This window comes from Oculina patagonica, chromosome 8, assembly GCF_052425735.1.
Source record: "Oculina patagonica isolate OP01 chromosome 8, crgOcupat, whole genome shotgun sequence".
NCBI lineage: Eukaryota > Metazoa > Cnidaria > Anthozoa > Scleractinia > Oculinidae > Oculina > Oculina patagonica.
The window spans coordinates 21620592-21635452 of NC_135765.1; the positions used below are offsets into that span (position 1 = coordinate 21620592).

The window sequence follows — 14861 nt, forward strand, 5'->3', positions numbered from 1 at the left end:
TAATCAGCAACTTATATCGTAACAAGTGATGACGTCACAAGTGGTACAATAACCATGCTCCCTTTCAGTGAGATTTTTTTTCGTGCTTGGGGTCAGTGGGTTAAGTTATCATGAATGCGTTATCTACAAAAGCAATTTATAGTTTCAAATTCTGTTATAATAAGGAAAACTCAAGAAGTGTTTTCGTGAATGACTTACGTACTAGCTTGTACGCCAGAAAGATAATATAAAACTCAATTGTATTACCATCACCAAAATATAACGCCTACTAATTCCTATATTTCCCCCTGCCTAGATATTGCAAAGCTAATGAATGGATCGTAGTCGACTTGCTGGCTATGTTATACTAGTTAGTGCTGGTTAAGAGAAAGTATCTGAACTCGATTATATTTTGGTTGCCATTTTGAGCCAACACTCCTCCGCGTCCTTTTGTGTCGAAATGAGCTGTCAGTGACGTCACAAGATCATTGTTGAGGTACATATTGACGCTTTTATCTGAACTAACTTCCAAACGTACACTGAACCAAACTCCACCACTTGGGCTACCATTGGGACAAGGGGCCGTCGTTGTCCAGGCCACATTTCCGTTTGAAGCGTAACCAAGTTGATAGCATTTGTCTTGACTGTGGGGCCTGAATAAATCAAAAGACGAGAACAATTAATCCGTATTTTAATCTTGTAAATGTACATCATAACGAAAGCGTATCAAGTTTCTTTTGGGTCAACGCGGTTGCCTAGGAACAAAAGGAACAAAAGGAAATTCAATTGCAGCAGATTTGCAAGTATAGGCTGTTTCCGATAGACATATAATCTGCCCTGATGGGAATAAATTTATTCAAACGTTGCAATTGCTCGTACTATTTTTGAATCGAGTAATAAGAATCGCAAATCAAAAAAGTGGTCTACGTTCTTCCGTAATATATATTTTTACTTATAAACATAATGTAAGAGACCAAGGTTACCACTCCAGGAGAATGTCCACTTTTGGAAATGTGGAAAACAATAGCGTGACGTAACAACATGGCGGTTGTCAATTCTTCCCTAGTGGACTCCACTAGAATTTTATATTTGCCTTTTTTCAAGTTTTCCCGTGGTGCGTTTCCTGCCAGATTGTAACACAACACAAAGAAAGCATTGAAGAAGCGTTATGCGTGACAATTGTGTAAAATCACGGCGGATTGTGCGCGGAGGTTAGAATTTACTTCCGATGCGTATGTTTGTTTTGGTTGTCTTTCGGGTCGTTTCTTCAGCTTTAATCCAGTGTATCTCTTGTGAAAATTTTTTCTGAGCCTTGAAAAAATTCAGGAATGTTCTATAGTTATTCTAGTTGCTCTGTACGAAATCTGAGCGATGGGCCGCAATTTGGGTGGATGGGCCGCGATTTTTGCTGGAAGCCATCGTCTACGCAAAGTGAGACTGCTTACAACTGATCTGTTTGGGCTTCTTTTCGTTTGCTTCAGTCGATGACTTGATGGATAATTGACGTCCAAGAACATCTTAAATATATCCAGGATCGCCACAGATTATCTACTGGACGTGTTTAAAGACACAACAAGGTCAACAAGGACAACAGGATGCTGGCTTTGTTTTCTTTCTGGTTTCTTTGGACCGAAGGTCGACGCGCGGCTGAAAAGCGCAAAAGCACATTGAAATGTATTAAAAGGAAGGGTATCTGGCAAAAGAAACCAAGCACGGACTCGCCTGAAGCGAAGAAATTATTTTCTCGATTAGATTCAATTTCTTGATAACCTGGAGTTAGAAAAACATGGAAGGAATAAGAACCCTGGCGAGCTGCGTGTTTGCGCCATGCCAGGGAAGGCGAAGAAGCTCGAAGGAGACAGTCAATGTATGTTCGTTCATTTCAGTGTAGTCAACTTAATTTTAACCAGCTAGGAGTTCTGACGGTCTTGTTGTTAATTATGTTTATAAGGAGCTCCAAATGCCATGATGTTTTCAAATGATTGAGCTAGCCTTCGAGTTGAGGTCATCGGTCTAATTGATTTCCTGGCCAGACACCAGATTTCCTGACACCTTTTGATGCCTATTTTGTTGATGAAATATATGTTAGAAAGGTTTGTTGTGACTCATTTTTATTGCAAGATAAAACTCCCGTACAGCTCACTTTATGTTTTTACTACATGACCAGCAGATTATGAGCTGCGCGAAGGATTTTTCTTTTCTAATATTTTTATTGTGTTGCCAAGCCAGGCTGTTTGATTTGCAGCAATGTAATGCCACTGTACTGTGTCGCTTCCTGCGACGCGTGTTCTATTTTCTTGACTCAGTTGCGCCAAATATTCATATTCATTTACTTTTTCGTTTAATTCGTAGAAAACAAGTAAGTTTAACGGCTTATGCAAACCTTCGGCTATATCAATTTGTTAGACCGGTCAGTTCTGGCACGATACCAACTGTAAATGTTTTCATGTCAGTTTGCGACATCGCATTTAATTTTTGAATTCGAGACACCGCCAAGCTAATGCCCGGGATAATTGTGAGAGTATCTTATCTGAAAATTGGAGTTCATAGCTCCTGTTAATTTACCAAACCAAGTGCTTAGTGTGTCACTGATATGTACATAGCGCGGACGGAAAACGTTCGTTTCCGCTTTACTCACTCTCGGCCAAGAGAGATAAACAGCATATTTTTTTCTTTCTGCAAGCCGTGAATAAAGTTAGGCCCAGGATGCTTAAATCCTTGCATGATGTGGCGTAAACTGCGAGAGTATCTTATTTTAAAAGCGGAGTTCATAGCCAGTTATTTTAATTTACCACTGAAAACCAAGTGCATAGTGTGGGCATAGCGCGCAAAACAAGAGCATTTAAAATGCAAGCGCTCGTCTCCGCTTTATTTATTCCTGTCCAAGAGAGGTCAATGGCATATTTTCTTCTTTCTGTAAGCTTTGAATTTCCGTTTAGTTAATAGAACGAAGCTTTTTTCATTCGAATTCGAGTTCTGTACACTTCGCTGTTCTAGATTTCGATCGACAGAGCAGGAATATTTTATGTCAACAGACCTCGCATCATGTGACTCCAAATTCGAGCAATGATTGGATAACTGTTTGTTTTGATCTGCGGATCAAAACATTTCCAAAAGTGGACATTCATCTGAACTGGTTACCTGAAGTACACAAAGTCAAAGTTGTTTTCGTCTATAACGTTATATAGAACCCCAGGGTGTCCATGATTTACGTCACCACTTTTTCCAATCACATTCATCAGTTCAACCGTCATCGTGTATGAGTCACCAGCATTGATCTCCTCCTTAGGAAGAACGCGACAGAAATAAGGTGGTTTGTCATGATCAGCATTCACTTCATAGCTATCTGTAGCTTCTGATCTGGTCAGACTGACACAGGCCACCGTTGGTGGAAGTACAGCTGTAAACATAAGACATCAGTAATACATCAAAAAATATTCGATGATATTCTTATCTCTTCATTTAAAGTACACGTTAATCAGTTACTTCAATTAGCCATGTTCAAAACGAGCAGGGGACTGGGTACGAATATTCAATATCGATTGCACTGAAAAACTGGGCCCGTCATCTGAAAGAGCATCCAAAAATTAGTAACTCAACCAAATTTGAGAGTTATTGGTTTAAACGCAAAGGCATGGAACTCTTTTAAAAATCGTAAAAAATAAGAGAGCTTAGTATGGCTGGATGGACAGTTGTCCCTCCAATCCATACTAAGCTCTCTTATTTTAGCAATTTCTAAAAGTGAACCATACTTATGCGTTAAAACCAATAACTCTTAAATTTGGTTGAGTTACTAATTTTTGGATGCTCTTTCAGATGACGGCCCAGTTTTTCAGTGCAACCGATATTGAATATTCGTACCCAGTCCCCTGCTCTTTTTGAACATGGCTAATTCAGTCAGGTGCCTTTGTGTCTGAAGTAAAAATGAAATGTTTTATTTAAAATGCTAAAATATAATTTTAGTCCGATTTTATATCCAATTATGACCATTTGCTATTCTCAAGAGGTCGCCGACATTACTCTTAGGTGTTTACCATGCCAGATCATTTTGAAAAAAAAAATAAGGGTACATCAATTTTAGGTCCAGCTTTTATGTCAGCGAATCAAGTAAAATATCTCAACCTACACGCATTTTAATTAAAGGAGGCAGTTACTGTGCAGGCCCCAGTTGTTGAAAGGGTGGATAACGCTATCCACTGGGTAACTCACTGTCCAACGGGTAGCGTAGTATGTTTTGTCAGCACTTATTCACTGGCAATTAAACACGTAAATTTGAGCTATGAAAGTATTTTCCGAAACAACACAAGTATTTTCTGTCTGTTTCTAGCGAAATGGAGTCCGATAACAAAGAAATAGGTATTGAAGTAAGAACAAACAAATTAATCAGCAAATGCTAACGAGTTTCGTGAATTTTATTTGCCACAACAACCACCTAATACAAAAATGAAAACGCAAAGCGACTTGAAGACATGTTATCGGTTTTTTTTTTCGGCGGAAAAGGGAGAGAAGTGAGTGACATACATGAAGAATAAAGACTTCGGCAAACTAGTCGTTTGTGTAAAATCTTCAAAATGGAAGAAAGCGGACGGCACGGCGAACCAGGCACTGAAAGCTTTTAAAACATCACCGAAGCCTCTAACGCTCACGTCGAATAAGGTCGGGTCGAACATTTATATCAACGATGTAGGAAAGTTCAAGCTTTTCCCGTGAAGTGGTAAGTCCCAAACGCTTTCAACAATCACAATTTCAATATTCAGCTCGTGTCAGGGCAGGTTTGCACCACAAAAGCGCCAGAAGCGAGCAAATACTCTGCAAAACGTCCAATAATCAAAAGCTGGCGGCCAGATGGAATGGACATTCTTGTTTTAAGGCTTCAAACTCAACGTTGATTCGCAATTTTAGCCATTTCAATATCCTTTTGACGGTTAAAAAACATCTGTTAAAAAGAGTTGAATTTCGCAGTTGTCGCGTCGTTTTACTTCAACTCGATTCATTCAAGAATTTGACAGTCACTCGTTAAACTTTTTAACCAATGAAATGATTTTAGCGTGCGCCATTGATTGTCCATGCAACTGGCTTCCTTTTCAGTACTCGAAAAAAGTCAAATAATAAATCCTTTATTGACCAAACTTATTCGGTCAAGATGGCAGGATATTGGCCTCGCAAAAAACACGCAAAAAAGAACTTGACCAATATCCTGCCATCTTGACCTCACTCTTAGTCAATAACCCATATTTATTTAAAAATGCCCAGTAAAGAACAAAGCCTGCTTTCTCCCGATGTCGGAACATACGACTTCAACTTTGAAAAACTTTACGTTTGTAATGTCCAATATTTTGTCATAAATCAAAACTATAGCAAAAGTCTCTAACGTGTTTGGTTATCCGCAGCCCGATTTGAGCACTAATAGGACAGGGTATGCGTCATGCTTGTAATTGGACAGTGTCATAGGACAGTGTACGCGTCATGCCTGTGCAGTAGTTGGGAAGTACGCTTCATTTTGCGCGCGCTTTCGTTGTCCATTTGTTGATTATAGACTGTTGTGTTTTTCAGTATTCATAAAGATGTTTTACTATTCAACCGAAGGTTGGTTTCTTTTTCAAATTTTGTTATAGTTTTGAAAAATTGGTAACAGGACTTCGTGTCATTCAATTCTGTTAGTAATCGTACTCGTGATTAAACAAATCGGACTCCCGCTACGCGGTCGTCCGATTTTGTTTATCACTCGTATGATTAATTATAGACCGAATTAGACTCCACTCAGTCCTTTTACTATTATTAATAAGGGTAATAGGACTGAGTGGAAAAAAAAATCGGACGTCCGCGAAGCGGGAATCCGATTTCTTGTGATAGAGTGATTTCATTTCACCCGTGAAACAATATCTACCAGTTTGTGCGTAATAGTAAAAAATAAACAAAAGAAAACAACGGAATTAGTGTCTAATAGTATCTAAAAGTGTAATAACTATTTCACGGGTTAAGTGAAATAACTCTAACAAGAGGTCATTCATAATGATATTTTACCTTGTTCACAACTCTCCCCAGTCCACCAAGCCGAATTGCACAAACAGGTGTAGTTCACGTGACTGTTTACGCACGTTCCATGGTTTAGACACGGATGCCTGAAGCAGAAGTCTGCAACTGCATAAAGCAATAAAAGGGGATAATTACAATCTATCATTTTTGCTTAAGTTTCACATTTCATTTCGTGTCCGTACGTTTACTGAGATTAGATACTGATATAATAGTAGACCCACTTACTTTCTGTTTGCATGTCACAGCGAGCGAGAAGAGAGTCTCCAGATCTCGTGGCATCTAACCAGTAATTGCCGCTGACCGCTAGTCCTCTTTCACTTGCTTTGATCTCTTTACACGAATCAGCAGGCAGTTCGGGAATGGAACCGAGGGGCACTGGAATTAATCAGTTCATATTTGTAAGATTTGAGTGATTATTTTCAGTTTTTACAAGGAAACTTTTTCAATGATAAAAACATTGTTAAACAACTAGCGAACGAGCAGCTTGTTAAGTTATGAAGTTTTTAATACCTCGTTTCGGGGCCTTCTCCATGTAATATCTGTCCTTGTCCTTGACAAAATCCTCTGGCCTGGCCTCCTTAGTCCTGTTATTTAACTCGCATATGTCTTTAAACATGACGTAATTATAGCTTTGACATCTGACGTCGGAATTGCACGCCTGCCTGCAGTCAAGTGATCCTGGCCAAGCCTGGAACGTCTCAAAGGTGTGGCCCTTAAGCATCTTTTGATAGATTGAGTAAGTGTCGATACCACACTGCTGACTGGCAATGTTACGGAGCATTATGGCGATAAGAACCATCTGTAACCAAGTCATTTTGGTATCTCCTTCAAAATATAAACGTTCATGTAACTGGTTATCTTTCTGTTGATCAGAAATAATTTTACAAGGGTTCCATTTTGAGTATACAGTCAATAAATAAGTTAATTATTTTTTAATTATCGAACCTCTCCACACCGTCACCTCCATACTACCAAAAATTCACAAGCACACCTCTGCAGTTTTACCTGCGTCGATTGTCTACTTGAAATCAATAGACGCCGCGAGTTATCCGCGGACAGAAATGTGAAAATAAACCCTAGCTCTTTATTTTGGTGAAATAAAACAATCAAAAATTGCTTTCGGCTGTTTTTTGGGATTCTTCCGATTCTTCTTCAAGACTAATTAAGAAAATAAATGTCAATATGGCTGACTGATGGTTAAAATTAAATATAAAATAAAATATGTTAAAATGTTAAACATCTACAAAGTTCCTTTTAGCTCATTTACAATCATTAAAGATCTTTGTAAAAAAAAAAAAAAACACTTGACTCAATAATAATTATTATAAAAATACCAGAACTGTCGGTTACTGTGGTTGCTATGCTCTGTTGTTAGAAAACCAGGAAAATGTCAAAACATGGTCATATATTAATATAATCATTTTGGCGTAGTTTGACAAAAATAGAAGATTGGCTTCCGAACGGATTTTTACTTTCAAAACACACACAGCAAAGCTAACAAATTGCAGATAAAACAAAGCTGATACTATGTTGAATACTTTTAAAAAGCGATAACGCCACGATAAAACCCAAATGTACTGAACGTGAACACAAAATGCAACAAGCAGGAGGAATGCGAACTTGTTTCTCAATGTAAGGGTTTAGTTTTCGTAAACAAATTATAGATCAACGCTTTCTTTCAGTTCTTTTTTCAGGCTTCCGTTTAAAACCCTGCATTTATTTAGTAAATCAACTTTTAAAATTTATTGTATAATAAGATTGATATCTTACCTGGATAACAGAAACCGATTTTCCCAAACGCAACTTGTTCAGTAGCGGAATAAGTCCTTTCGGCTTAGCAACCCAAAGCAAACTGACGAATATTTTTTTGTTTTGTGATGCCTGGGGAGTTTGTTGTTGTTTATGTCTTATTTTGTACAATAGGTACGGATTTAACCCCGCTGCATTTTAGTAATAAGTAGTGAGATGACTTGGACTCCAACATGAGAACATGACTAAGTACTAAGATAATCCTCTAAGTAATAATTAAAATTGTTTTCATCAAGACAATGTCCCTTAACAAATACACTTAATTAGTGAAAGAAAAGAAATTTGAATGCGCATCAGGGGTCCGGTATTTTAATAATGTCGGTAGTTTTTAGTTTGGTGGCCTCTAGCAGTAATTTGTGCCTTAGTGAACGAAAAAAGGAAGAAATCAATCATACCGAAAACAGGAAAGCCGTTAATTACCGATTAACTTCCAGAAGATAAACGCTTGTCGGCATAGCTTTGGTAGAAGTGTACGAGCCATGTTTTTTAAGCATATAAAAATCTTGAAATCCTTTAAACACTTTGTTTAATGAGGCAGTGGTTTTTTCTGAAGGTTTGGGTAGAAATTACTTACATAAACAATCGATGATCGCAGTTACGTTATGGATTTCCCACCTTGTCATTTATTTATTTCCAGCCCAAACAAATGATTGAAGTCAAACCTATTGTTTTCGACCCATTTCTTGATACGTTAGAAACATTCCATGACAGGAAAACAAACCATGTTGATTCGTTATATAATTAAGGACTGTAAGTTTCTTTGCTGGAAATGGATCCAAATTGTAAACGTTCTAATAATTTTTTTTAAATTCAAAACTCGTTCATAGGAAACAAATTAAAACATTACGAATTAGTGCTTCATGTGGTATTTTCATGTAACATTTTGTGTTTAAACAGTCTTGAAAAACTTGACCAAACTGACTTCTACAATTAAGACAAATAATATCTTAGATTGTATTAGTTTGCAAAGAATATCCGAAGATGTTGCTACTGAACGGAAAGCTACGGAAACTAATCTTCAAATAGCGTAGGGGGCCATTATTAGCCAATGTTGGTATTTTTTAGAAAAATAACTTAGACAGAAATTGCCATAGTTATGTTAATTATCAACAGGTGAACATAATGTTGATTGAAATGCTTTTCGTTTTCAAGAAAGTTTGTTGCTCTCAGGGCGTATTGCTGCTTGACTAGTGCCTGGTATTAACTCGCAAACTGGGTCCAGTATTCTGCTATAAATTACTGATCAGATATATTTCTAAAGAACAGCACAAACGTCGATGTGATCTAATGACAAACGTTACCTTAAACCTTGAATAAAAAGTATGAATAAAATGAATGATGTTGTTTTCCATTTTGACTGAGGTTGGTTGGGAAGTACGGAAAGGCGGTATAACTGGATGCTACTGAACTGCTACCGGACAATTTGTTTACGCCCACTTTAGACACTTAGTTTTTTTTCGAATTTTATGAAAGAGGAAAAGGAAAATGTTCGATATAATGTGCCCCGGGGTGGAATCTAACTCGGGTCGTCTGCCTGAAGAGCGAGTGTGATACCGCTATGCCACTGGGAGCTGGCTCCCAGAATTCGTACATTTTAACTATATATCGTGTTTCCCTTACAAATATCGATAGCTAACCGTAATCAAAGTGCATAGTAGGTTAACCGAAGTGAATAGTAGGCTAAAAAAGTGCATAGTAGGCTAGCCGAAGTGAACGGCAGGCTAACCAGAGTGCATAGTAGGCTAACCGGAGTGCATAGCAGGCTAACCCGTACTAGTTACCAGTCGACGACCGTAAGTGGCGGCCATCTTGAAGTGGGCGTAAAAAAAATTGCCCGTACCGGGGAAAAAACAACAACAACAACAACCATTTTATTTTGCCAATTTTTTTTTCAAGTTTATGAACCGAGCCGAATGGTCCATAAACAAGTTAAAAAATAAGAAGAACAAGACCCATATTTCACAACATACACGGACGAACAAGCTTGTTTAATAAGTTTTCGTTTTGATGATAATGGCTCTTTGAAAACTCTGCTAATAAATTAATTAAGTTACGACTTCCTTAAAAAATAACTAAAATGAAGAAATGGACAAAAACGATCTCCACTTAACAGTAAATTATTTTATTTTCGTTTTTTTCATGTCAAAGGGTGTGGTCTACTGTACTAACCTGACTTGTATCATGTGAAGAGCGGAGAAAACTGATATCGATCCTCATTCATTCGCTTTCATTCTATGTAGGCTTTGATAATTTTGAGATTTTTTGTCGTCATCTCAATACATTTTGTCATTCTTTTGATGGGACATTAGAATATTTGCAAAAAAGTGTCATTTATATACAAAAGAGACACTGCATTTAAAATTGCCAAAAGTGGGGAAAGTCAAGATTCTAAGAGGAAACATTTTTAGTGTTTCTGGTCCAATTCATCGCATCGTGCTTGTTTAAGCATGCTTTGCAGGACTTTTTAAACTGGATCAGCAACTTATATCGTGAAAAGTGATGACGTCACAAGTGGAACAATATTCATGGTCCCTCTCAGCGATTCTTTTTTCGTGCTTGGGGGTCAATAGGTTAAGTTATCAGAATTACGCACAAAACGTTTTTGTTAGTGCAACGTTATTAGCAAACAAGCATACATGTTGCTGCTCCTTGCTTAAGCAATAAAAGTGTTTTGAATGGAAGGCTGCTGTGACACTTATAAAGAAGTTAAGCCTCCAAAAAATAAATTCGATTAGCTGTGTTGCTTCCCACAGGTTGGCTTTTCTTTTTGTTGTACAGTGAATTAAAGGATGGTAAAGATGGTGGAATAAGCTAAAACAGAAGAAGCCTAGAAACTATTTGAACAAAATTTGATGAAAAGTACTTAAAAAATTGCAAGCAAATATCATTTATTCCAAATGGTATTTCATTTACAACAATGTAAAATAAAATGGTTATTAAAACTGGTTTTTCTGATTTTCAGAAATTGGCAAATCGGCTTGACTTTGGCTTCAGCTAATTACAATTGCGTCAACCTTGGTCATTTTTGATGTCAAAAAACTTAATCCAACAATTTCAGTTTAGTATATACTTATCCATAAAATAATGATTTTTTTGCGAGCCTTAGTTCTCTTTTCAAAATCCGCATATCCTTTGCTGTTCAAGATCTAGGAGTATCACAAGTCTTAAGTGGTGACTTGTAGCCCCTTTTGTCTTCAAAGTGGATTCATAATATGATTCTGAGACATTACTTAAATTGACTGAACATGACATTTATTAAACGTCTCTATGGCAAAAGCTTCTCATACCGGTAATTCATATTGACACAAAACAATATTGTTTGAAAAAAGAGGTCCAAAATAGAAAATGAGGCTGTAAAGCGAAGGTTTTTGTTACTCGCTTGGGGAAATGGAGGCGGGCACATAACTAGGCGGATTTTGACATAAATAAATTACTAATGGATCTCTGATTCATAAATGTCTTTAAACCTTCAGAAACTCGCCATTAACATTATAATTTCTAAACGAGATTTTATGTATAACATTAAAAAATGAAAGAGTTTCGTATAAGAATCCGTTATTCTTATTTTTCCAATAATCAACATCGACCTGCCTTGGACTTCGGCTAATTTGATTCATCATAATCTTCATAATTTTGGATGTCTCAAAACCGTCCACCACATCTGCATTTTATTATAAACCAAGCCAGCGAATAGTGTTGTACGCGCATTCTGATTGGCTATACAGACTCCGCATTCTTTGTTGTTCACCTCCAAGGAAAACAAATGGATTCGCGCTGGGGGGCTGCAACTTCCCTCGTCCCCCCGCCTCGTACGCCTATGTTTACAAGGTTTCTATTTTAAGGTCAATGATCAAGTAAAACATTATTTAAACTGTTGAAACCCTCCATACCGTATTTCTATACTACTATCAATTTACGACACAACCGTGGTAATACAAATGGACAATCGAGCTACAATTCAAGCCAGGACTCGAAACAGGATTCTTATAGCGCTTCGGTAAGCCTACGTGAGAGGACCTGCTGCCTTTTCTCCAGTTTTATGTGCGGTTAGCTTTCACTTCGATTTGCTTGCAGTTAGCCTTCCCTTTGGTTTGCTTGCGGTTAGCTTTCACTTCAGTTTGCTTGCGGTAAGCTTTCACTCTGGTTTGCCTGCGGTAAGCTTTTACTCTGTGGGGTTTGCTTGCGGTTAGCTTTTATTACGGTTTGCTTGCGGTTAGCTTTTACTTCAGTCCCGAGCTCAAGCCATGGCCGGCTCGAGTCCTGTTGAGTCCGGGCATTGACTTTAGTTTATCTTGGCATGCAACGAAAGACTATTTTCGAGCTTTCACGACAAAATTGCAGAAAAACATAACGGAGAAGCAAATTCTTTGCCTCTTTGGCTAGATGGAGAGGAATTGCAGAAACTCGAAGAAGAATCCAGGCGGCAAAATGACTGAAAATTTGTCTTTGTCGAGCGCAACTTTCTCAGTTCAGGCATTATGCCAAACTGCCAGTTTAGTTAAACGACGACTATTTCTCTTGTTGTCGACAGAATTCTGTAATTTCCTTTCAAGAAAAGATTGAATTGAACAATTTCGCTGTTTTCTGCCGAGTTTTGCAAACTTTTAAACCTGGTTTTTCAATCATTAAACAAACGCCGATTCGCAACGGCAGTGTTCAAGTCATCACCTATAACTGTTTTTGATAAGATTAATAGAGTTGATGTTCTTGAGCGTAAATATGTTTTTGGGGCCTTCTCAGAGCTCATTTTAGCCCTCGCCTGCGGCTCAAGCTAAAATGAGTCTGAGTCTGGCCAAAGACATACTTCCAAGAACATCAACTCTATCGTTATATCATAAAATCAATCCTTAAAGTCCAAATCCCTGCAGTCCCAATGATAGCGCACGATTCACAGCTAGCTCGAAGAGTAAAACACTGCGAAACTCCATTTCAGTGTCTATCAGATTAGTGAAAAGGCAAGGTGGAGAGGAATTTGTATAATTCTTAGATTATTCTTGCTTCGCTTTTAAATATTTGTTTTCCCCATCTTCCGCATTTGCGAAGTATTTGTAGAAGTTAATCTATCATATTTATTCAAACAGTGTTTAACTGAATGTTTAATAAATTTTACTTTCTGTTACGTTTTTTTTTTTTGCACAACACAATTCAGAAGTAAAGTGCTTGTCTGATGGCTTAAGTATTATGTGCTACAGCAGTTTGTCTTCAGAACAGGGTCGCAACCACGAATTTCGTAAAATCATTTTTTAAACTCGTAAAGTTATAACATTACTGAGATATTATTTTACGCAGTAGTAGAGATATAATGGTCGAGGGTGTACTTGCCTTTTAAAATGCGAAAACTCAGTCTTTTAGTCCAATTTTCAGTGTTAAAATAAGGCGGCCGTTTGGAAAATAAACCGTCTGCCCATCTTGTGTGCGTTGAATACTCTTGCGCTTTATGTTTATGTATTCATGAGCAGGAATTGACCAAATTGATATTCTCGGTATTGGACCAGTCGATGCGTAGGAATATTATTGGAAAGAGCTTCATGCATTTGCATTTGAAAAGGTTCCCCGAATTAACCTCCATTGCAAGCTAGTTTCAGTCCATTACCGGGAATACGAATATGGTCTATTCGAAGTAAAAAACTACAATACAGTAGACTACATTAGACTTACATTGGTCTTGACAGCCCCTTTAAAAATCTCTCTATAACAAGTCTGCACTATACATGTAAAATAATATACAGACGTGCTTGGACGTGCGTGAGAGAAGCCGGGCAGATGTCATTTTTTGTCAACAGGTTGATGGGCTGTTTCCCATTGAGATTGCTTGTTTTTTGGCATATAAATAAGGAATAACCCATGTTTTTTGCAATTAAACTTTCAAAGCCTCTGGTATCCTCGACTTTCCTTATGTACGTGTAAACATGTCTACATATGAGACAAATGTTTTAATTGGCTATCAAGACGAATGTCGTCAATGCGACATAAGTTTAATTACAGCTTTTAACTTTCGAGTTGTTCGTGCCAAAGTGATGCCATTTGTTTAATTATTTCATGACAATTCTTACTTCGAATTAGCATAAAACGCAAGTGTATTTAATAGGCAGACGTTTATTTTTCCAAACGGCTGTCTAAACACCGAGTGTTCTACTATTGTACAATATTATTAGCTTAGGATTTCCACAAGAACAATGAACAATCTATAATTTTAAATCAGTTCGAGAAGCTATCATACACGAGCCCATGTAAGTTCTTTCTGTTTTTACCTCGTTATTAAATTGTTAAGTATATCGACGGTTTGAGGTTAGACTACCATATCGAAGCCAAGTTAGTATCGGCCGAGGTATCGGAACACCGAGCATTGGAAACATCGAGTTTTTCGCATTTCCAAAGGTAAGTACACCTTCGATCATACTTTCCCTGCCACTGTGTAAGAAATGTATCTCTGTAATGTAGTTATTTTCCGAGTTTTAAATAATAACCGATTTGTAGATACACCTCATTTCATTAAGGTTGTCATAGAAAAAAAGGAAGATGGAAAGAGTCAAATAGGAATTAATAAAACGCATGTATGATATTTAATTCGCACAGATGACCTTAAAATGCCTTTAATACGAATAAATTAATTTATTTTGTTACAGAATAAAAAAGTGGACTCAAAGTGTACTGGGCAGATAAAAACTCGTAAGTTTTCTGTAAATGCTACAAGTTATGAAACTACGCTAATTAATTCCTATCTACCTTTCTTCTTTTTTTCTTTTTTCGATGACAACGTTATTGCAATTAGGCGTATCTATACATATTGCGAACTTCGTTTTAGGGATGAGCATTGTCCTGCATAATATTGAAAAACAGTGGTTATAGTATAAATTCATTTAGCCACCGTACAAGCACTTTGCCTATTTTCTTTTTTGTCACTTATCTGTCTTTTAGAATGCGCATTTGGTTTAGGTGAAGTGAATTTTTAATGAAAAAAATCGTTGCTTTTGCGCGGTGGCCTAATGGCCTAATAGTTAGTGCGCTCGGCTCCGAGTCGAACGGCCCTGGTTTGA

The 14861-nt window shown here is 37.4% G+C and overlaps 1 protein-coding gene across 4 annotated transcripts; it reads right to left on the bottom strand.

Annotated features, from left to right (window-relative positions):
• Positions 1-6: 6 nt before the first annotated feature.
• LOC144662734 (uncharacterized) lies at positions 7-13580 on the bottom strand. Of its 4 annotated transcripts, none has more exons than XM_078523622.1 (6): positions 13483-13580; positions 6526-6840; positions 6241-6390; positions 6004-6120; positions 3121-3379; positions 7-632 (listed from the first exon to the last, which is right to left on the bottom strand). In XM_078523622.1, the coding sequence occupies exons 2-6, from the start codon at positions 6827-6829 to the stop codon at positions 347-349; spliced, it is 1116 nt and encodes a 371-aa protein (XP_078379748.1). In that variant the 5' UTR covers positions 6830-6840; positions 13483-13580; the 3' UTR covers positions 7-346. The 4 variants fall into 4 exon arrangements, with proteins under 4 accessions (XP_078379748.1, XP_078379749.1, XP_078379745.1 ...); XM_078523623.1 differs by lacking the exon at positions 13483-13580 and adding an exon at positions 13147-13468 and having other exon boundaries at positions 3197-3379; XM_078523619.1 differs by lacking the exon at positions 13483-13580 and adding an exon at positions 13147-13468.
• Positions 13581-14861: the final 1281 nt, after the last annotated feature.

What these genes read in the sequence shown, in the direction of transcription:
- LOC144662734 (XM_078523622.1), bottom strand. Translation starts at nt 6,829, where the DNA reads ATGACTTGGTTACAGATGGTTCTTATCGCCATAATGCTCCGTAACATT. An exon ending in GGAGAAGGCCCCGAAACGAG is followed by an intron (nt 6,391 to 6,525) that starts GTATTAAAAACT and finishes GATTAATTCCAG; the next exon opens with TGCCCCTCGGTTCCATTCCC. An exon ending in TTTGACTTTGTGTACTTCAG is followed by an intron (nt 633 to 3,120) that starts GTAACCAGTTCA and finishes TGATTTATTCAG; the next exon opens with GCCCCACAGTCAAGACAAAT.